The 24,693-nt window shown below is 36.5% G+C and overlaps 1 protein-coding gene and 1 non-coding gene across 6 annotated transcripts in view; one reads left to right on the top strand and one right to left on the bottom strand.

Moving 5' to 3' along the window:
- Positions 1–24,693, top strand: part of EXOC6B (exocyst complex component 6B) — a 703,452-nt gene that overhangs the window by 69,425 nt on the left and 609,334 nt on the right. For 4 of the 5 annotated variants that reach the window (XM_007970248.3, XM_073023072.1, XM_007970245.3 and 1 more), the window contains exon 2: positions 20,366–20,531. In XM_007970248.3, the coding sequence (XP_007968439.1) occupies positions 20,366–20,531 (166 nt within the window). Of the gene's footprint in view, positions 1–1,748; positions 1,855–20,365; positions 20,532–24,693 lie in introns of those variants that run through there. The other variant, XM_073023070.1, reaches the window with a different exon arrangement.
- LOC119627441 (small nucleolar RNA SNORD78) lies at positions 1,086–1,150 on the bottom strand. Its single transcript, XR_005243634.1, has one exon. It is a non-coding gene; the product is annotated as a small nucleolar RNA SNORD78 (small nucleolar RNA).

Here is a 24,693-nt window from a genome sequence, read left to right as displayed (position 1 = left end):
ATTCTCCTGCCTCAGCCTCTTGAGTAGGTGGGATAATAGGTGCACACCACCATGCCCAGCTAATTTTTGTATTTTTAGTAGAGACGGGGTTTCGCTGTGTTGGCCAGGCTGGTCCTGAACTCCTGACCTCAGGGGATTCACTCGTCTCATCCTCTGAAAGGGTTGGGATTACAGGCATGAGCCCCTCTGCCTGGCATCATATGTCATTTTTGAGAGAAGTGAAATTTGCTTTCCACCATTACCCATTGTAATTTCTTAATTCCTTGTATTGAACTAATGCAGTTTTAGTGGTCTCTGTTTTCAGAAAGGTGTCTTTTAACATGTTAAGCTTTATCTTAAAATATTATGGAAAACAGTATGGCGATTCCTCAAGGATCTAGAACTAGATGTACCATATGACCCAGCCATCCCATTACTGGGTATATACCCAAAGGATTATAAATTATGCTGCTATAAAGACACATGCACACGTATGTTTATTGCAGCACTATTCACAATAGCAAAGACTTGGAATCAACCCAAATGTCCATCAGTGACAGATTGGATTAAGAAAATGTGGCACATATACACCATGGAATACTATGCAGCCATAAAAAAGGATGAGTTTGTGTCCTTTGTAGGGACATGGATGCAGCTGGAAACCATCATTCTTAGCAAACTATCACAAGAACAGAAAACCAAACACCGCATGTTCTCACTCATAGGTGGGAACTGAACAATGAGATCACTTGGACTCGGGAAGGGGAACATCACACACCGGGGCCTATCATGGGGTGGGGGGAGGGGGGAGGGATTGCATTGGGAGTTATACCTGATGTAAATGACGAGTTGATGGGTGCAGCACACCAACATGGCACAAGTATACATATGTAACAAACCTGCACGTTGTGCACATGTACCCTACAACTTAAAGTATAATAATAATAAATAAATTAAAAAAAAATATTTGTATTGTTGGTTTAGTTTTTCCTCAACTTTTATGATTTGAGTTTTGTTATCACTTGTGTTAAATTTTATTTTGATTGCTCTAGGACCATTTTTTCAAATAAATTCATGTAGATCAAGGTTGTTTCAGGTCTTTTTTCTTCTTCAATGTTAACTTTGTCTACATGCTCATTTCAGGTCAGACATTTGATGAACATTATTACGTGTTTCAGGTTTTAGTCTTACCATTCATAGTATTAAAAATAAAGTCAACTTAGTATTATTTATGTAGATTAACATATAGTTGATTTCTTGATCTAAGTAGAAAGTAAAATTATTGAATAGAGTGGACACCAAGATGACTTCATGTAGAGACAGTTGAAAAAGTGAGGTCTTACTCTAAGTCTATGACTGTCACTAAACTAACACTGTCTTGAAACCTAGAAGGTTATGTATCAAAGCTTACTCTATGATATGCCAGGGCAGTTTGATGGGAGTATGATCCAGATCATTGGTTCTGGATGCTAACATTTGGAAATGATTTATTTGGTGGAGCATCTATGACCTTGGAACTATGAATTACCTTAAAATTTCTTTTCAAGAGAAGAAGCATTTGAGAGGAAGGGTAAAGAAAATATTTTGTTTATAATTTGCTATAACAATGATTTAATACAGTTTAATATTAAACAGCTCTGGAGACCTAAAATTTATCTCAGTTGGTTTTCACTGGTGTTTCTCTCTGACACATGGTGTGAATCAACTGTCCTTGCAACTTGAAAGAGCAGAGAGTTCACTGACGTAACTCCCTTGTTCTGGGAATTGTTTCCATTGTGCCTTCAAAAGGTAGGAACATGAAAAGCTTTGGCTTGTGGCAAATTCTCTCCAAGTTGGACACAGTTGGGGGGCTGAATATTGGCTTAAGGAAGTGAGGTTGGTGGTTTTTTCTATTTCCTGGACTTTTTCTAAAGAATCAATATTAACTTTTTCAAGTCTCTACTTGACGTTATGTGATTAACAGTCTTCCCTGTTAAAATTGGAAACCAGCAAATCTCCGTTTAAATGTTGGTGCATGCCAGGGTTCTTCGGTTCTTCTTTCTTAGGTTCTAGAGTTTTTTGGGTTTCTGCCCTTTCCCATAGTGGATTTTTTCTTTTGTGAAAATCCTGTACCTACTTAACAAAGAGAAACATTGAAATGAAAAGTTGAAATGGCAAAGTCATTGTCCCAAAACGTCTCAAAAGACTAGAAAAATGGACCATAGTTAATAGTAGTAAATTGTAGATTCAGAGTATCAACTACCTGCATATAGCAATATAGAAAAGCACATGGAAAAATTTTATGACTCTGAGTTCAATATACAGCATGATATGACTGTCAAAACTGCATAAGCATTAGTATTAGGCTGTTAATAGGAGCTAAGTAACAAGGTTAAAGGAGATGGGCCTTATTTTTCTACTTTGACCATGCTTGATTTAAAAATTGTTAATATTTATAGAATGTTTTCTGTATGCCAGGCACTGTTCAGAATTCTAACATTATCTCATTTAATCTTCACACAGCAACTATATGAAATGGTTTCTACCATTACTTGCATTTTGCTGATGTGGAAACTGAAGTATACAGAGGTTTAATAAACTTGCCCAAGATCACACAACTATTAAGTGGCAGAACTAAGGCTCAAATCCTGAAAGTCTGTCTGTGAAGCCTGTGTTCTTGCTCACTGTGCTATACTGCCTTTGTTGTTACACTTAAAGAAAAGTGACTGCTGGAACATGTCCAGAGGGTAAAACTAGAATTGAAAGGCTGTTTATATGTAGAATAGTTGAATAATTTGAGATTGTTTAGTCTGGAGAGGGAAAAAAAGGGATCACGGACTTGTTCTCTCTGGTCTTTTTAGGGCAAAAATAATTTAAATGGTGAAAATTATAGAAAGGTAAGTTTTAGTTTTGTATAAGAACTTTGCAACAGCTGTTGAAATGGGATTGTTTGCCTTGCAGTGAACTTCTTTTTACTAGAGATGTTCCAGCAGAACCTGGACTAGTATTTATGGACATAGCTGGAAAATCTGTTATGTCTGTGAAATTGGACTGGATCATCTCTGAGGTTCCTTTTTTCCCTGTACACTTCAGTGTTAAAGAGAGTTTATTAAAATGGGCTAGTCTATACTGTCCTCAAACAAATACTTCTAGAAAAAACACACAAAATTGTTTCCTAATGGAAACATGGCACCTATGATGTGAGAAGAGGGGGACCAGATTTATTTTCGTCTAAAATGTTTTTTTGTAAATAGCTTTATGATGTTTGTAGGGAGTTTTTTTGTTTTTTGTTTTGTTTTGTTTTGTTTTTGCATATCTTGTTAGTGGACTAGGAAGCAAAAGAAAGTGGCTTACTTTTTCAGTTGACAAATCAAGTTATTTACTAATAGATCAGATGTTCCATCATAATAACCTTTGAAGCTACTCTCTTCTTTCCCCTTCCCATTTGAGGGATAATAAAATAACATTAACTGATGGGTTCTGTAGTTGCAGTAGAAGGGATCTAGGAATCTGCTGCATCAGTTCTTAAATTAAGAATTTCAGGATATCAAATGTATGTACTTTTTTTTTTTTTTTTTTTTTTTTTTTTTTTTTTTGAGACAGAGTCTCACTCACTCTGTCACCCAAGCTGGAGTGCAGTGGTGCAAACATGGCTCACTGCAGCCTCGACCTGCAAGGTTCAAGTGATCCTCCCTCCTCAGCCTCCTGAACAGCTGTACCACAGGCACACACCATGATGCTCAGCTAATTCTTACAAGTTTTGTAGAGATTGGAATCTTGCCATGTTGCCTGGGCTGGTCACAAACTCATTGGCTCAAGCAATCTTCCTGCCTCAGCCTCCCAAAGTGCTGGGATTACAAGCATGAGCTGCCATGCCTGGCCCATATATATGTTTTAAAACCATTTTGATATCATGATTAATTACAAGAGGAAGTTAGAATATGGAAAAGATACTAAATTTTAAAAATTCTGACCAGTGATCATTGCTTCTTGGGTTTGTGAGGGATCGATCCTGAGAAGGAGTTTTCATTTCATTTGTCAACCTAAAAAAGGAACTCAGAGAGATAGGCTGTTTAGAACAAAAGAGTTTATTTGGTAATAGCAAAGGTTTGCAACCTAGGGTGTACATGCTATGAAAATCATAGGCCCACATGAGGAAAACTAGGACAAACTGGGAATTTTTAAAGACAAAGAGAAATTTAGGCAAACTGCTTTGAAACAAAGCTCATTGATCTCAGGGACACATTGTAGGAGTTGGCACTAATTCATTTGGGGAGATAGCTGTTGCTGGGCAACTGTCCAGGTTTGAATGTCTTATCTGAAATACTGTAGGCCAGAGGAAATTCCTGTGATAATCTGTTTGCTCTGTTTACAAGTACTAACAAGATGTCCAGGTATTTCAGGAATGCAAGGAAAAGAGTTTCTTTATGGCCTTCCCTGACTTCAATTTGGTTAAATTTTGACATAAGTGACTCCATTTTGTTATAGTTAACCACTACATTATTGTTTTAAGCATTTTTTTCATTTTAGATAATTATTGAAAAATAGACTTCTAGTTACACTGAATTTTTGTTGTTGTTTGGTTTTCATTTTAAATAATATTTTATTGAGCATCTACTATGAACCAGGTACTGTTCTAGAGTCTTAAATGCATTTTATTTTTTCAGTTGGAAAAGCAATACATGTTTATTTAAGTAATAGATAAAGTAATACAGAAATAGAAAAAATTCAGAATTGCATCATCTAAACATTGTATTAGTTTGCTGGTTTTCTTTCCGTCCTTGATGATTTTCTATAGAATTGAATTAAAATATTTGGACATATTTAACTTTATATTGAATGTGTATATAGTTTTACATCTGTGTTTTTCACCTCACCTTCCTCCTTGCTCTCCCCTTCCTCTTCCATTTATTCATCTTCCTTTTCCTCTCCCTCATCCTGTTTCCTTCATTTTATTATCCTTTATATAACTATGGCAACCTGGGAAAGGTAAATGCTTCTATGTACTGGCAATGTGAGAAAGGTTGCTTCATGTGCAAAATGATGATAATAACTTCTGCTAGGATTATTTTTGGGGAATAAGTGAGTTAATGAATATAAAATATTTAACAGGATTTGGCACATATTTAAAAAATGCTTACGTTTACTACTATTTTATAATTTTGGGCTGAATTTAACCTTTAATGGTCTGTATGATATTGCGGTAATAAAATAGCCTAGATTAAATTACTGGGTGGTCAAATAATTGGTCTCTGTTTTTGTGTGCTTTTCATGAGTTATTATTGTAAGTAACTTTTTTTTGCTAATGTTCTTGAGCCATCACTCCGAATTCAGAAATATATATCACAACTTTTTTCAGAACCATGATTAGGTATAAATCGACTTAGCTGTCCCACATGTTGTGTGGCTGGATTTCCCTACAGGCATCTATGATAATAATTTAATAGAATGCTTAATCCAGGCCAATATAAAGTAATGAAAAATTGTGAAATACCAGGACATTTAGCATTGTCCTTTGTTCAGCTCCCTATGACTCTACATTACAGTGTCTAGGTTTGGCATGGGACTGATGTTTATCATTATGATACAGAGTTCTTGGCTACTTTTATATTCTACCAAATATAAATCTTTGACAGACTCCACCTGACACCACCCCCCCTCCCACAGTTAAAAAAGTCCCCCTTAGAAAAAGATTTTGCCAACAAAATGTTTCTCTCCTTTGAGAGTTAACTTTGTAATTTGGAGCATGTAACCATGATGTTTCAGAGCTGTCTAACTGTTTCCATTGTTGCAGCCTGATTGTCCATGGTTTAATCATCAGTAGTTAAGAAGTAAAGCAAAACATGGCTCCAGGCTGCTCAGTACCATAAAAAATTTCCACCTGGAAGCAATTTTTTCTAAAAGCCCGTAGGGACTGCTGTCACCCTCCCCCTTCTGTTGGCAACAAGGGCCAGAAACATGAGTTCTCTTCAGAACCAGGTCTTGTTGCAGTTTAATCATATTCCTTCTCCTAGCTTCCAGAGAAGGTTAGAGGAGAGCTAGGGAAATAACAAATTATTGCCAGACACTACTCTCCTCCTATAATAGATTTCCTTTAGCCATCTAAATTTCTCCTTTTCCTCCTCTGTTTCTTTCTGTTTCTATTTAACATTTTAGCTGAAGTGCAAATTATTTGCACTGCTAGAACTTGAATTAACTTTTTGGTAAAAATATTTATTATTGAACTCTAGTGCTTCTCTTTGGGGAAAGTTGAAATGTTGAAACATTTTTGGGCACTGCTTTGGCTCTTCGTCACTTTATAATGCTTTCTCTGTGGGATACAGCCATTGTTCCAGGTGTAAACTCTCAAGGAACTCATGGTCTTATAGGGCAGATAGACATGTAAATAAATCATTACTGTATAGAGTGTTCACCATAGTACCCTTTCAAAAATATGAACAAATAAACATTCCAAAGTAAAAGGACATTAACTGTGCTTTCCACCAGTGAATATCTTTAGTAGTGGTGCCCATTGATTTGTAGGCCCATTATCCTAATGTAACTTCTGGATAATACTAGGCATTTGTTCAAGAACTTTGAGGCAAAACAAGATGACAGTACTCCTGGTGAAATTTACCTCAAACCACATATGGCTTCATAGGTTCAAGACCAGTTCAAATTTATACAGTGTCAAAGTGAGAGCCAGTTGGTGAATGATTATACCAGGACTGTTCAGGAGTAACTCTTATCCTATATCCTTATCACACACTCCTTATCAAGGATAGGGGCTAGATGCTTCAATAGATTTTGTTTCATCCTTAAAAATATAGATTTTTAAATATATTCCTTATAAAACTGGACTATGGGCAGGCACAGCGGCTCATGCTCATAATCTCAGCAGTTTGGGGGGCTGAGGTGGGAGGATCGCTTGAGCCCAGAAGTTTGAGACCAGCTGGGCAGCATAGTGAGACCCCATCTCTGCTAAAAAAAATTAAAAAAATTAGCTTCGTGTGGTGGTGCATGCCTGTAGTCCTAGCTACTTAGGAGGTGGAGGCTAGAAGATCCCTTAAGCCCAGAAATTTGAGGCTGTGAGTGAGTCATGATTGTGCCACTGTGCTCCAGTCTGGGCAACAGAGTGAGATACTGTCTCTAAAAAAAAAAACCAAAAAAAAAAACCCAAAAAACTATTAAAAAATGAAATAAGTAGAACTAGACTAATACATGCTGCAACAGACTGTTATTGTAGATTAAATTTGGCTGGGTGTGGTGGCTCACACCCTGTTATGCCAGCACTTTGGGAGGCAGAGGTGGTAGGATTGCTCGAGGCTAGGAGTTTGACAGCACCCTGAGCAATGTAGCAAGATCTCATCTCTACCAAAACGAAAAAAAAAAAAAAAGAAATTGGTCTCATTTGGGAAAAGATGCCTAATATCAGCAAGTAGGAGAAAAATAGTATTGAATTCGAATCTTTAAAGAATGGACTCATGGTCTTGTTTAGTGTAAATTCCTCCAGAGTATGCAAGCTTAAGCTCTTCATGGTTGCTTTGGTTTTATGAATAGTTTCTTATGTTCTACCTTGTTGGTAAGAAGAGCAGCTTCTGAGCTGGGCATGGTGGCTTACACCTGTAATCCCAGTACTTTGGGAGGTCAAGGTGGGAGGATTGCTTGAGCCCAGGAGTTTGAGACCATCCCAGGCAACATAGTGAAACCTTGTCTCTACAAAAAAATGAGCTAGGCATGTTGGTGCCTGCCTGTAGTCCCAGCTACTCAGGAGGCTGAGGCAGGAGGATCGATTGAGCCTGGGATACAGAGTGAGACCCTGTATCAAAACAAAAACAAAAACAAAAACAAATCCTAAAAACTAAAAAGGTGAGGTGCTTCTCTATCAGGTTATAGTAGTTGTGTTAAGGAGAGACGTTTTAGGAAAGAGTTGATTTTTGAGCTGAACCTTGAGAGATGAGTAGGAATTTGCCAGAGAAGTGATGGTAAGGAGATTGCAGGCAGAGGGAATACATGCTACGCTCAAGGAACTTCAAGTAGAGTTGTAGAGTGAATGTGGGGAGTATTCAGAGATAATGCTGGACATGGAGGGGGTCTTACATACTATGCTAAGGACTTTGGACTTGATCCTGAAACAAGATCCTAAAGTTGTGTGTATGTGTGTGTATTTCTGTCTTTCAATTTCCGAGTACAAGGTCTCATTTAAAAAATTACTGTCAAAGAAGTATTGAAGATGGATTGTTACAAATATAAGGGGAAAGTGACAAAAATAAATGTTCAGAAGAGAGATGATAAGGACATGAGTCAAGGCAGTAGCTGGGGAGAATAGGGAGGGGAAAGAGCATAGAAGAGCCATTATGGAATTAGAAACGATAGGTCTTGGTGACTAGTTATGAGGAGGTGTGAGGTGAAGTAAGGTGTCAAGGTTAACATACATATTTCTAGTTTAGGTAACTCAGTAGCTGGTATTATCTTCAAATGAGATAGTTTAGGTAACTCAGTAGCTGGTATTATCTTCAAATGAGATGGTGAATACTAGGAGCGAAATGTGGGTTTGGGTAGAAAGTTAAATAATTTTTTTTTTTTTTTAAATTCAAGAGACATGCCCCTTGCCGTATTATCTGGGTTGAGTTTGAACTCCTCGGTTCAAGAGATCCTCCCATTTCAGCCTCCTGAGTGGCTGGGACTATAGGTACATGCTACCACGCCCAGCTGAGTAGTTTTTGACATGCATGGTTTGTGATGTCTTTGAGGATGAATGGTGGTTAGGTATTCAGGTTTATAGGACTTGACAGAGATATATCCTGGTGTTATTGGTTTGGTAACCAGACTTGTTTAATACTAACAACTGAGGTATTGATGACATCTCTGAGGGTGTATTTATGTATGAAGAGTGAGAAGAAATGGCCAAGGAGGTATTCAGGGGTAGAGGGAAGAAGAAGAATTATTGAAGGAGACTGAGAATGGGGAGAACCAAGGAGGAGTGTAATAGAAGCCCCGGGAATAGAGATTTTAAAAAGAGGGGATAGTTTGTGGTGGCACATACAAAAGTGAAGTCAAGTAAATGATGAACTTAAAAGTGAATTTTTGATTTGACAATTAATAGTCTTCTATTGACTTTAGCAAGAATAGGTTCATTGTGAGTGGTATAGGTAAGAAACAGATTACACTGGTTTGAAGAGCAAGTGTAATTTGAGGAAATGGAGGCAGTAAGTGTAGTGTGCTCTTTTAAGATCTTAACTGAGAAAAGGCAGGGGAGAGAGAGGGAGAGGGCGGGGGTGGGGGGGGGGGGGGAGAGAGAGAGAGAGAGAGAGAGAGAGAGAGAGAAAGGGAAGGGAAAGGATGCCAGAAGGAAATTTATCAGAAGAGAGATTTTCATTTAGTGCATTTTTTTTTTCTTTAAAATGATGGGCTGTGTTGTTTTGTTAAGATGGGGGCATGTTTTGAAAGAAATCAGCTTCCCCCCACCAAAGAAAGTATTGATGGAATAACCCTCCTGGAGTGGAAGAGATATGAGATTTTGAGAACACAGGATTAGTCTTGCATTGAGATGCCCTATCTATTTCATAGAGATAAGAAGGAACAAATATCAGGGTAGACAGAGATATAGACAGACTTGTGTATTGGAATGCAAGAAGTTAAGAATATTTTGTGCCTAGTAAGCCTGAAGTTTTTAAATGTAATACATGGCAATACCATTTGTTGTGAAAGGCAGTTGTAGGATTGAGATTGGTATCTTAAAGAGAATGGTGACAGTTTGGAAATGATGCTGTAGTAATGGAAGAATGAGCTAATAAAAGACATACCAAAAGTTTGCACAGGTCTAGGGGTCCATATATTTATATAATTAGCTCCATCATAGCAAGGTTCTGCACGCTACTAAAGTTTAGCTATGAAGAGAAGGGATAAATAGGCAGCCAGTTCTAAATGTTTGCTAGATATAACTGAGCAGAGATGGGGCTACTTTTGGTAAGGCTTATGGGTCTGTCTTTTTATTTTGAGGGTCACAACTTCATTACATCTTTTATCAATTCTGGGAACTTCTCAACTATTTAAAAAAAAATTTACCTGTCTCTTATTTCTTACTAGAGCTCCCATTAAACCCATTGTATTCTCCTTTCTCTTCTTTAGTGTTTTCCATCTTTCGTCTTTCTGCATTTTGTACTTTTTATATATACACCTCCCAGTTAAGTATTTTCCTTTCCATTTCTTGTTTCAAATAACAGTTGTTATAGTTTTTATTCTAAAAGTTCTATATTTCATTTCCGGTTTATCTATTTGTAAACCAAAAATAACATTTTAAGGCACCCCCACCATCTCAATGGACCCTTCCTCTCAGTCAAGGGCATTCCAGAGTTAACCTGAAAATCCAAGTCTGATGAGAAATATTTACAGTCTATTCTCCCTGCAGCCTGCTACTTGGAGGCTTCATCTGCATGATAAAATCTCGGTCTCTACAACCCTTTATTGTAACCCAGACATTGCTTTCTACTGATAATAACTCTTTCAGCCAGTTGCCAATCAGAAAAATTTTAAATCTACTTATGACCTGGAAGCCCTTCCCTGCTTCAAATTGTCCTGCCCTTCCAGATCATACCAATCTGAATCTTATATGTATTGATTGATGTATTATATCTTTCTAAAATGTATAATAGCAAGCTGTACCTCAGCCACCTTGGACACATGTCATCAGGACCTCCGAGGCTATGTCACAGGCATGTTCTTAACCTTGGCACAATAAACTTTGTAAGTTGACTGAGACCTGTCTCAGATATTTTGGGTTCATATATTCATTTTTGATAGTTTTTTTTTCTTTTCTTGGTAATTCACTTTTCTATTTCTTTAAACATCTTACACATTTATTTTTAATGTGTACATATTAATGTTTAAGCCATTGCAAGCCTGATTTTGCTATTTGTGTTTCTTCTGATTCTTGTTTTTATACTTTGTTTCCTTGTATGTTTTATGACTGTTGATACTTAAGTTCCAGTTCTAAGGAGTATTATTTGTGAGAATTCCTAGAAGTATGGGTAAAGGTATATTTCTCTGGAGAAGATTTGCCTTTGCTTCAGTCAGTTAGTTGAGGGTATTAACAACCATGCTGGGACTACTTTAAAAATAAGTTGTCAGTTGAGATTTCTCAGACCACAGAGGATGATAGTATTAGTGTAGACCTCCCTTCTGTGAGAAGGCTGGCATGTGATTTCAAATTATCATGGGAGTTTTCTCCTTCCTTCACCCAGAGCCAACACCAGATAGGCAAGTTTACTTGCATTCTCCAAGTAAATGGGGAAGTTTATGGGGAAGTGTTTTTCTATTTTATCTTTTACTAAGGATTTATCTTGGGAGTATCTTGGCTTCATTCATTTGAAGGCCTCTGATTTGACTCCCCAGCTTGTGTGGGCAATAGGCCATGTCTCTTTTTCTCTGTATGGCTATAAAATAGAAGCATTAGGTCAGAGGTGATTAGAGAGATTAGGTTAGAGGTGGTTAGAGGTGATTAGGAGTTTGATAGTAGAAATGTTTTTCACGTATCCAATCTTCCATACTGGTCATGGAGCTTCATCCTATTTTGCCTGCTTTGTTCTATGTTATGTTTTAGGATGGAAACTATTCTGATGCCTTTCATCCATCCTCTTTCATGTACTTAATTGCTTATAGAGTTAAAGAGTTTTAAATTGTGGTCACTTTTAAGGCAGGAAGGGAACCCCAAAGGGGTATCAGCAGACAACTGCTTATGGGTGAAATTGGACCAGGAGTTGAATATGGTATTGTTAGGTCTGGTTCTTTCTCAGAAAATTAGAAAAAGTGTGTGTGTGTGTGTGTATGTATGTATGTGTGTATTTGAGGTATGTATATGTATATATGTGTCTCCCACATATATAGCATATATATTATATATAATACATGCATTTATAGACATAATATATACAACATATACATCTACACATAAGGTTACTTACATTTATTAGGGTTTGATTCAGAGATTCTAGGAAACTTGCATGGTCTATTTTTGTTAAGTCCACATTAAATCTACATGCCTTAAGTGGATTATGACTATTCACTGCAGTGTTTCTACCATACTAGTGTTAACCATTAGTGGTTTGTCTTTCTTTGTTAATAGCTTAATGATACCTATCATTGGAACCATAATGATAATTTTAAGTGGGGAGACCGAAGTGTTCCAACAATTATTCATTTTTCATGTTTCTGTCAGTAGAATCATGTTTCAATAATTAATACACAGTCTCTTAATATTTACACATCTCTTCAGAGTAATTATTTAATTAAATATGTAGGGTGGTGCAAAAGTAATGGCAAAACCGCAATTACTTTCCCCTTTAATGGCAACAATGAAAAGTAATGGCAAAACCGCTATTACTTTTGCACCACCCTACTAATTAATATCTTTTGTAAAGAATCTGGAAGTGTTTTATCAATATGCCCTAGATTCAGACTAATTATGTTGATGATACATACTAAGTGAACTGGTCATTTCATTTAGCTCGAACATTGCATGTTTAAGTGTTAAACTTAACACACTGAATTACATGCAGTGAAACCAGAGCTAACCTACCAATTGTATTATAACTCCTAAACAATTGTATTAGTACTCTGCTTTCAGCAGTTTTCCAGGTTAGATTCATGACTACCACCCGGCTGTAGAGTTACTTTTTTATACTTTATCTTATAATTAGCAGCCACATTCATGATCTAACTTTTATCTGCCAGATTTCATGACCACCACTGAAAGATGCAATGAAATAAAATCTTTTTGCACTTAACACAATAGATACAAAGGACAAAGTGAAGCCACTAACAATCCTGTTTTGCCTTTATATCTTCAGTTACTGATAGTGATTACTTGTTCTAATAATGTGACATTATCATAGTAGCAGTTATGGCAGTCTCTATGTTCTTAATTTGGAGTTTCCTTGTTTTCATTAGTTTATTTCCTAATAGTCTGTTGTTGATTTGACTGATGTTTTGTGACAGTTTCCCCTTCTCTACTTTCCTGTGGTATTTAACCAAAACCAGGTTTTAGTAGGCCCTTTGGCTAGGTGTCAACTGAAACTGCTCCACCCTGTTTTTATTCCTCTGAAGATAGCCATCATTGGGGTTCCCTTCCTGCCTTGAGAGAGATCTGCATCACAGCATTCTTTTGGTTATATGGGCTATCTTCATGTGAAGCCAGTTGGATATACCTTGGTATCTTCAGAGCTGGAAAAAGGATTTGAATGTATTTGATCTCCTGTGGCAGTACAAAAATATTTGGGTATAGTGTTCAGTTAGAATTCATTAACTAGCATATGCTTCTCCTGCCATTGATGATGGTCTGATTGATCTGCTTCATCTTTATGCACTCAGAACATCCAGATTACAATAGTAAGGTTGGAATTAAACTGATAGACAAACTGAAGTAAGGAGAAGGGACTTTAAACTCCTTTTGACCTCCTGTGGTTTCTCTTTCAACATCATGCACAAATCTGTTTTTCCACTTTATTTTTAACATTTGGAATAAACAAAAATACTAATGATGCTTTTATGGAGCTTAATGAGAAGAAAATGTTTGAGGAATAAAACCATGACAGAAGTTTAAAAACATATATATGAAAAAGAAAAGACCAGAATAAACTCTGGAATTTTTCCTTGGAATTAATCAAAAACAAAAACCGAAATGTTCAGTTCATTGTGTCTTGAAGTTCTCCATGGTTCTGAAAACATCTCAACAGCTTTGTATCATGAGATGCACTTTTGCATCCACCTCTGAAACAACTAGAAATCCTCATCAGTTAGTCTCCTACCTTTCCTTCTCTTTCTCCACCTTCATCATATATGGAGGACCTCCTCTGTGCCAGGCTGTATGCCAGGAGGTGGAGATAAAATGGGTAAGACATAGTCTCTCCCCACAAGGAGATTAGCGTTCTAGTATGGGGAGATTGGCAAGTGAATGGACAATCAGATATAGTTTAATAAATTCTGTAAAGATGATAATCACCGAGGAGGAGCACATAATAGAGTCTATGTGATTAGGGAAGGTTTCCCAGAAAAGGTGCAAGCTGAAAATTGAGGGGCAAATGGGAGTTACTCCTAAGTAAACTAGAAGCAAAAGGAGAAGAATGGCGTAGGTCCAGGGAACAAGATTGCTTTGCAGTGTGTAGACTCTGACTTGCTCTTGGTTGTTTCTTTGATTTGCTTGTTACCTTTGAAGACTGAATAATGTTGCATCATTTAGGATACTTTCCTTTGCAAGTAGCAGAATATCGAGGGAAAGTGGCTTAAACAATGGGAAATTTATTAAGTCATATAACATGATGTTTGGAGATAGGGCTGTTTCAGGATTGCATCACTATTGAAGAGCCAAGTGCTTTCCATTTTCCCCTTTGCCATTCTAAGATTTTTTGGGCAATATCTTCTTCCTTTTCAGAGTGGTTACTGCATCCTCAAACATTATGCTTTCACAGGACAATGTCTAAGGCTGGAAAAGCAGTTTCTTTTCCTGAATGCTTCAGGAAAGAAAACCTTTTCTTGGACCCTCACTGACAGATTTTCCTTCTCATTGGTGAGATGAGTGTGTCACACCACCATATATTAACTGGTCACTGACAGAGAGAATGCAATTACCATGATTGGTTTACAGACTAATTAATATTTATCTTTTGTGGTAGGACAAATATCAGAATGAATTGGGACTACTCCAATAGGAGGAAGAAGAGAATAGTTGCATAGGCACAACTAATAGGCAACTTACTCATCTTGAAGTAGAAGTTTGTCTCTCTCTCTCTTTTTAAACCACTTAGCTTTGTGTTGGGCTTCATATGGCATTAGCTTTTTCTGTTTTCTTTGGGGGTCAGGCCTAATTGTATCGTAACAAGCAATGTAATTTTGATTAAGGCATTTAACTTGCCTTGACCTCAGTTTCTTTGAGTGTACAATGAGAGTTTTGTATTCCATCTCTAAGACCTCTTTCAACTAACATTTTAGGGGCCCATGCCACCTGCTTGCTTTCCTCGTTCTAAGAGATAGACTGATGCAGTAGAGAGGACACTTTGTAGCTATGTGAAGTTGGCAAGTTGCTTCATCTTCTTGGGTTACAGGTTTCTCATTTATAAAACGGGAATAATGTCCAATTTATAAGATGCATTGGATTTAAATGAAATAATGCTCATAACATTAGTTTTCCTCCTTATTTGACAAGCAAATTTGAGTTAATATAGGCTCTAAGCAAGTGATATAATCCTGTAGTGGTTCAGTACAGGGGAATGGTAAATATTTGTTCAATAGAATTACTCAAGTGCCATTTTATAAACTAAGATCTCTTAATATGCACATGAAATTTAGGTGGGATATGGATATAGTATTATTTTGAAATCTAGAACTATGCACCAGATAGTTATACTAGGATAAATAATTTACTTTTTGCAAAAACTGGTGATTTATTTGGGGGTTTTTGGAAAACAGACTCCACATGGCAGCATTTATTTAGTTGAGTCAAATTTAGGCTATAAAAAGTTTAGTTAATTTCCATGTATTTCTTTTTGTTTGCCTTTTACCAAGTACTAGACTATTATTGAGATAATCACAAATAATTAAACTAGTGGTGCAGTTTATTCCATAGATTGTCTTGTTTAACTGCAATATAACCTGGACATGTCAAAAACCTATGCCTTTGTTCTCAAGATCCTGCTTTCTAATAGTAATGGAAATTTAAACATTAGAGGTGTATACCTTACATATCATTTAGTAATCAGCTATAAGTCTCTGACCAATAGATATTATGGAATACAGTTTTTAGATTTTTAAGCAGTCCTGTTTACTTGTAAGGCCACATCATTTCAAGGAATGTTAGAAAAGGGCCATCACTAGATGGCAGTCTTTCTCTACCTTAAGGTATTTGTTAAAAGAGAAAAGCCACATTTTGTTCAACTGCAATGTTGACTACTGATATTAGATTGGCTTCAGTAGTAAATTTCTGACCTTTTCAGTGTTTAAGTCTTGTTTATTTTTGTTTTTAGCCTTTTATATCTGAAGGATATGTTGGTTAGCAAGGTGTTATAGTTAAATATACTTGAAATGCTGTTTCATGGCGAACTGGTAGGTAGTGATCAGTTCATAATTGCCTTTTCCTTTGGTAGACAATTTGAAATAAAATCTTTCAATTTGTGGTTTTTAACGTATTTGATAACCAGATGGAAACTATGGGAAACTTTTTTTTTTCTTAAAAATGCATATATTTACATCTACCTATATATACAAAATCCACATAGGATCTGGGAATCATGGATTTCCTGAAACATACCTGTGGAACATAAAGTCTCTTAAATATAGTCTTTATCCCCTGTTTTAAATATGGGTGTTTTACATTTTATTCTTTCTTTTTTTTAAATTCTCAAAATACTCTGGGGATCCACTGCAAACCTTTCATGTTATTCTGCATAATAATTAGATAGAATATTACAATCATAATGGTCCTAAGATAGGAGTAACAGATGGAGAGTAGTGATAAGCAGATAGAAACTTTATTAACTTGTGTTTTATTTTGTTTTTTAAAGAAATGGGATCTCACTATGTTGACCAGGCTGGTTTCAAGCTCCTGGCCTCAAGCAATCCCTCTATCTTGGCCTCCCAAAGTGCTGGGATTAGAGGCATGGGCCACCACCACCGGTCCATTAACTTGTTTTGAACTACTGCCTATTTAGACTTCTACAAATGTATGATCTTAGCATTATTGACTAAACTTGAAAATGAAGGTGAATTGTGGATACGTAAAGCTAAGCTAGTACTTTTAAGAGACTTGTAATTGATTGCTTCTTATTTTCTAAATGAGAAACTTGAGGGTCACAGAGATTAACTGGATTGGCCAAAGACTTATATAGAGCAAGCTAATTACAGTGCTAAGATGAAGGCCACATAGGCAGCTAAAATCCACTTTCCTTTCTTAGGTTTTTGATTTTCTTTTTTTTAATGGGAAGATCAGAGAGCCTAGGGAGGCATTATTAATATAAGTTCTGAATTTCTTAACTTTGGAATTTGCTTTTCTGTGAGGTTGTCTTTTATGATGTTAACATAGATCTCTGGAGGGAAGAAATGAACAGAAGTTTTACCCAGTAGAATGAACTATACTTGCCATCTAACTTAGAAGTATACTGAGTCAAGTCAGGGTGTACTGAATTTGAAACCAAGAGATTGTCTAATATTGAATAATATATCAGCTTATGCAGTTTATATTGAGGAGTTTTTGGTGATTCTTCGCGTTCTCCAAGTGTCAAGGTAAATGGGTATCTTTACATGGAAACCTTTCTTTTCCTTTCCTTTCAAAAGGGGAAAAATTAAGCTTATTTGAGATTACTTGAAATGTCAGTGGTAGATTCTGTTATGTATTCCAAACAGTTTTTTTCAGGCAAGTGGTTATTCTACAGTTTTCCTACTTGTCAAAGCAGGGATTGTTTATAATTTATTTCACAATCTCCCTTTATTTCAAAGGAAGGAGAAGGAATCCAGATTGCTCTGCCTTTTCTGAAGTAAGTGTTCAGAATCTTGACTGGAAGCCAAACATGTACAGTCATATGTTGCTTAACAGAGAGGATGTGTTCTGAAAAATGTGTCATTAGGTGATTGTGTTGTGTGAACATCATAGAGTGTACTTACACAAGCCTAGATGGTATATAGCCTCCTACACACCTAGTTTATATGGTATAGCCTATTGCTACTAGGCTGCATACCTGTACAGTACGTTGCTGTACTTAATACTGTGGCAGTTATAACATACTGGTAAGTATTTATATATCTAAATATAGAAAAGGTAATGTGTTGCACTGCAACGTTACAAAGGCTATGACTTCACTAGATAATACAATGGGACCACCATTGTATATGTGGTCCATCATTAACTAAAACATTATTATGCAGTACATGACTATTTGGTTCATCTATGGTTATTGCTGAGTTTTGGATGGTAGAACTGACCTCCTGAGGGGGGTGTGGTTTCTGATCCACCGGATCAGGATAGGGATCCAGTACTCAGAAAGGATTATAGAAGCAGAAAATGTTGGCAATGACCAAATGAGTATTTCTTGAACAAATGTCAGAAATCAAAGAGTCCTTAGAGATAGTGTTAGTCATTCTTTAGTCAATGAATGTTTACTTATTGTCTACTACCTGTCTGGCACTGTTATAGAGGTACAGTATGGCAGACAAAATTCTTGCCCTTGAGCTTATAATCTAGTTGAGGTGGGTTGTGGGGAGGCAGAGATATCATGGACGATGAGGAGGAAGAGATTGTTCAAAGGTATAGGGGATGAGCATTACTAGTATAAGAACTGGAAAAACAAAATTCTTGAGGCGGGAAGAGGCTTTAAAAAAAGCCAGGGTAGCTGGAACATAGAGGATGGAAAGGAATTTGGGTGGGAACTAGAGAGAGGAGAGAAATGAGGTTAGAGAGGTAATTTGAGGTTACATTATGTAGGGCCTTACAGGCAGCGATAAAGATTCAAGATTTTAATTCTTTTATAAAGGTAAGCTGTTGGAGAGATTTAAGCAGGGGATAACATCTAAATTATTGATTGAAAATGATCATTTTCGTTACTGTGTGGAGTGTCTGTTTTGGGGCAGGGGGTGGAGTACATGCAAAGTGCAGAATGGAGACTGTTAGGAGGCTGTTGCATTGGTCCATTGTGGTGGTAATATAGATTTAGATTGTGTTGTAGTGGAAATGGTGGAATATGGTAAATTTTAAGACATGTTTCGGAGGTTGAGTTGTCAGGACTTATTAATGTATTGGATAGAGTATATGACGGAAAGAGATAGATTAGGAATCATTCCTAGATTTTTGGCTTGGGCAACTGTATAGTGCCTTTAGCTGTGATGGGGTGGGTATGTTGTTGGGAAATTTGAGGAGGAACTGGTATGGGAGTGGAGATATGTTAGTAATAAAGATTTTTTTTTTCTATATTAAATAATGAGATGGCTTTTAAAAACCCAATTGGAGTTAAATAGTAGCTGGATATTTGAATCTAGTGCTCAGGGAAATGCTCTGAATTATAGGTGTAGATTAGGAAATCAGCACTACAGAGATGATATTTTAAAACCATGGAATTAGATGGCTTCACTTAATGAGAGAGCATAGGTGGAGAAGGGAAGAGGTTTTAGGAATACTTTGGAATGTAATAGAGGAGGAGGAGCTGAGAATGGAAATTGAGAAGGCACATCAGTGAGAGGTTAAGAAACATGTTAGTGTGGTATCATTGAAGTCTACAGGAGAGAGTGTTTAAAGAAGGAGAGAATATAAAACCATATCAAATGCTGCTATTAGGTGGAGTACAATGAATACTTTAGTCAGGTAAAGAAGTAAGGAAGTGGAAGGGAGTTTTGCTGGGAAGGGGAGAGGGATGTGTAGTTAAGGGCAGGATTTAAAAAGACATGTATAGGCTGTGCGTGGTGTCTCATGCCTGTAAATTCAGCACTTTAGGAGGCAAAGGTGTGAGGACTGTTCAAGGCCAGGACTTCAGGATCAACCTGGCCAACATATTGAGACTTCATCTTTTGTTAAAAAATAAAAACAATTATATATAAATAAAAGTCATGTTTATATAGCCATGATAATCATCTAGTAAAGAGGGAGAAATATATGTTACCGAGGAGGGATAAAAGGGAAAACTTGCAGGAATAAAATTCTTGAGACAACAGGAGGGACTGAATTGCAGATAAGAGCTTGGAACACTTATTTTATCGTTACTGGAAGGTGGAGAGTAGGAGCTACAGATGTAAAGTAGACTGATTTTAGTGAGGGAAGAGGAGGTAGTTCTTTGTGTCTGTTTTTTTTCTGTAAAGTATATAGTCAGATCAGCAGCTGAGAGTGAAGGTAAGAACATTTGAGGAGAGGGCAAGGTAAGGTTCCCACACATAAATACTTTAGAATACAAAGTAATTTTTCTGTGATGTGAGATGGGGGAATAGTTGTAGTAGGATTATCTAGCAATATTGACTGCCTAATTTAGATTTGCAGTTACATGGCTACTGAGTCTAGCCAGAACAGCTGTGTGTTTTTCTCTAGCTGTGTTCAACTTCTTGAATATAGTCATGGAGCAATTGGATAGTTGAATTTAACTAAAATGAGCTTTTCTAGACTACTTAAATTGAGAAAGAAAGGTACAAGGGAGTTGTAATTCAGTCCTTTAATTTTATGATGAGAATTTTGTGACGAATACTGTCAGGCACTCAAATATTCTGGAATGAACAAGAAAGCAAAAGTTTGGATTTTCCTTAAAAATACTGATTTAACAATGAGGCAATGTTAATATACAATTAGATTATTTTGTGGCTTAAGTGCCCTAAATATCTAAAAACCAAATTTGCTTCTGGATTTGTAATTCTGTTTTTCCTTCTTAGAAGTAACCGTGATATAACCTTCGTGCCATTTTTTTTAAAGGTCTGTTTATGATGGTGAAGAACATGGACGTTTCATGGAGAAGCTTGAAACTCGTATCCGTAATCACGACCGAGAAATTGAGAAAATGTGCAACTTTCATTACCAGGGCTTTGTGGACTCTATAACTGAACTGCTGAAAGTGAGAGGAGAAGCTCAGAAACTCAAAGTAAGAAGGCTCTAAGAGACACTGTTTCTCCGTCCTGTGTTGGGGTTTTCATTAGGATTAAAGGATTAAGGATTATAACGCAGAACACATATTTGTAGTGAAGATTTTTGTATAATTAGAAAGGAATTTATACTGAAACGTACATTCTTGAGAGTATGGCTTTTTAGCTAAAAATGATACCCCCCTCTTTTTTTTTTTGAGACGGAGTCTTGCTCTGTCGTCCAGGCTGGAGTGCAGTGGTGCGAACTTGGCTCACTGCAAGCTCCACCTCCCAGGTTCACGCCATTCTCCTGCCTCAGCCTCCCGAGTAGCTGGGACTACCGGTGCCCGCCACCACGCCCGGCTAATTTTTTTGTATGTTTCGTAGAGATGGGGTTTCACCATGTTAGCCAGGATGGTCTTGATCTCCTGACCTCGTGATCCACCCACCTCAGCCTCCCAAGGTGCTGGGATTACAGGCGTGAGCCACCACGCCCAGCCAAGAATACCCTTTTAAGGTTATATTTTCATTGGGATAACTACATGTGGACCAGAACCAGTGATCAGTAGCTGGTTCTTTTAAACAGCAACTCAGTTTGAGTCTTCATGTTTCTCTATCCTTGCTGGATAAAAGCTGTCATTGTAGAATGACAGAATTTCAAGGCATTGCTATAAAATTCTTTATAGCATGCCACCTAGGCCAAAGAAAAAACCAGTGGTTGTTGTGGAGGGTCTTCTACCAAAGAATGAAGGTTATTTCTTGATGTGACAGTTTAAGATCCAGGAAGGAGGCTAGGCACATTTGTCTGGTCCCTGGCATAGCAAAGTCACTTATCTTAGATAACTCACTTTGCTTATTGATCTTAAATCTAACTACTTCAGTAAGCTCTTCTGTTATTTCTAATACTTTATATGTAGTTTGAGTTTTCTTTGTAAATACTCCTCATATGATCTGTAAGTAATAACAGTTTTATTTTCTTCTTTCAAGTTCTTATGCTTTTAATTATTTTTTTCTTATCGAAATTTGAATTAGAATCCTAAAAGGATTTTCCTGGGCATGGGGTTATCTTGACAGTGAGTATAAAACTCATTTTAAAAATTATTGGTAAGGAAAGCAAAGACACAGTTTTACTGAGGGGCAAAGTGGGCTGTCAGACATTATATTGTATTCTAAAGCTATAATAATTTTAAAACTCGATTGTAGAACATGACCTAAATCATGTGAAACTATCAAATTTCTTATTTTATTTAGCATGAATTTTTTGTGTTTTGCTGCAGAAATATTAGTGTGTTTGATTATGTGGTGCTATCCTACTCCCCATTGGGTAAGGGTATTATATAATATCAATATTTACCTTAATATCTCTAAAAAATTTCAAAAATTCTTAAGTTTAAACACATTAGGTCCTAAGGTTTTAAAAAAGAATTTATGGACCTGTACAACAGTATCCAGCCATCTTAAGAAATATTATATTGCCATCACAATTAAATCTCTCATTAGTACCCCTCTCAGTTGCTTTCTCTACTCGAGAGGTAACAGTTTTTTGATTTATTGTTAATGTTCTTTAATGCTTAACTATTTTCATTTAAAGTAAGTTAGGTCTTTTCCTTATTCAACATACTAAAATTAAAGGACCTAAAGAGTTAAATGTAAAATGTTATTAAAGGAACTAAAGAGTTAAATGTAAAAAATAAAACCATAAAAGAACTAGTAGAAAATGTAGGTGAATATTTATATTATTTTGAGACATTTCTAAACAAAATTTCTAAACCAGAAAGAAAAAATTGATAGATGTAATAACATTAAAAGGAAAGAACCTATTGTACCTACAAATTAAAACTTAAAAGACAGATAATAAAAAATACAAACACATTATGGCAAATTGTTGATATCCTTATGTATGAAGATTCTTGATAAATTAATAGGAAAAATGTGAACATTTTAATAGAAAACTGAGAAATACACAATAACATACAGTTTACATAAGAAGAAATACAAAGGAGCTCTACAATTTAGAAACAAATTAAAGGAATGCAAATTTAAACAATAAGGTGCCAATACTTAAAACCCCACATAGTTTTAGGATTTATTCTAAGGCTGTAAGTGCAGGTACAAGGATGTTCATATGATGTTTTCTTTTAATAGGTAAAACTTAAAAGTGTTCCTAACATCATTTAATAGAAGATTACTAAAAGAAATTATGGTACATCTATTTGAAATAATAATAAACTACAGTATAGAGGATATTTCAGATTGGAAAGTATTAGCGATATTTGCTTTATGTATAAAGATGATTAAAATGTATGAATAGTATGACTATTTTTATAAACTAAATACACATACTTTACATGTAAATAAATAAGCATTAAAGAAGATGAGAAGACTATATACCAAAATGTTATCAATAATCCCTTGATAATAAATAATTTTAATGTTTTCATTCTTGTGCCTTATGCCTCAGCCTCCCAGATAGCTAGGAATACAGGTGTGTACCGCCATGCCTGGCCAGTTTTTGTAGTTTTAGTAGAGATGGGGTTTCGCCATGTTGGCCAGACTGGTCTCGAACTCCTGTCCTCAAGTGTTCTGCCCGTCTCAGCCTCTCAAAGTGTTGGTATTACAGGCATGAACCACCATGCCTGACCATATTAAAGAATCTTAATAGTGCGTCTTTCTATTTATTGGTCCATACATTTGTAATCCTTAAATTTTGTGGGCCGATTAGCCTCAGCTGAACAAAAGTACCTGAAATGCTTCTCTTTGTATTTTAAGTTTCCTGCAGGTTCAGCTGACAATTTTGAATGTTCATTAGAAAATTCAGTGTTAAAGTGTACACATTAAAACAAAATTTTCATTACATATGGGAAAATGATAAGTTGAAATCCATGTTAAAAATGAGGAAGACTAAAACTAAGGAGATGAAGAAGAGGCAGACTGTGGAGATGCTTATGAGATATAGTATCTCATATATCTGGAATAGAGTCCATGACTCTCAGGTTCCTGGTTTGGGTGACCCAGTAGTTGGTGGTTCGAGTCACTCATATGGGGAATAAAATGGGGCCAGAATGTCATGAATAGTTTGAATCTTGTCTCTAAAAAATGTATACACGCATGAGAACATAGTGTAAATTGAGAACAATTTCTAATGTTTTAAACATTTCTATATGTTTAGAACTGTTGTAAACATTCTAAAATGTTTCATCATTTTAAAATGAGAAACTTGAACTTGCTACCGTAAAATAACTTTTTTTTGTTGAGGCAGAGTCTTACTCTGTTGCCTAGGCTAGAGTGCAGCGGCTGATCTTGGTTCACTGCAATCTCTGCCTCCCAGGTTCAAGCAATTATCCTGCCTCAGCCTCCCAAATAGCTGGAATTACAGGCGTACCACCACCCCTGGCTAATTTTTGTATTTTTGGTAGAGACGGGGTTTCACCATGTTGACCAGGCTGGTCTGGAACTCCTCATTCTGGGAGTTCTCCCCACCTCAGCCTTTCAAAGTGCTGGGATTACAGGTGTGAGCCACTGTACCCAGCCTGAAATAACTTTTTAAATATTTAGTTTTCTGCTTAAAATGACTATATGCCATGCAAATGTAATCAAGACTTTAAAAATGATAACCTTCTTGAATTTCTTATAGACACTATCCAAGAGAACCTTTTCTTATAAGTAGGTGATACAAAACATGGAATTATTTCTACATCTATTAAAAAAGTGAACCATCTGAAATGATATTAAAGAACCTGTTTTAAAAAAAATTTTGAGACAGAGTCTTACTCTGTCACCTAGGCTAGAGTGCAGTGGCACAATCTTGGCTCACTGCAACGTCTGCCTCCTGGGTTCAAGCAATTCTTGTGCCTCATGCCTCAGCCTCCCAAGTAGCTAGGACTACAGGCATGTACCAGTATGCCTGACCAATTTTTGTATTTTTAGTAGATATGAGGTTTCACCATGTTGGCCAGGCTGGTCTTGAACTCGTGTCCTCAAGTGATCTGACCGTCTCAGCCTCCCAAAGTGTTGGTATTACAGGCATGAACCACCATGACTGACCATATTAAAGAATCTTAATAGTGCATCTTTCTATTTATTGGTCCATACATTTATAATCCTTAAATTTTGTGGGCTGATGAGCCTCAGCTGGACAAAAGTTCTGAAATGCGTGTAAACAAAGATATGGGGTTTCCTGCC

This window comes from Chlorocebus sabaeus, chromosome 14 (assembly GCF_047675955.1).
Source record: "Chlorocebus sabaeus isolate Y175 chromosome 14, mChlSab1.0.hap1, whole genome shotgun sequence".
NCBI lineage: Eukaryota > Metazoa > Chordata > Mammalia > Primates > Cercopithecidae > Chlorocebus > Chlorocebus sabaeus.
Note: the sequence above shows the minus strand (reverse complement) of the source record. Positions and strands in the feature narration are given on the sequence as shown.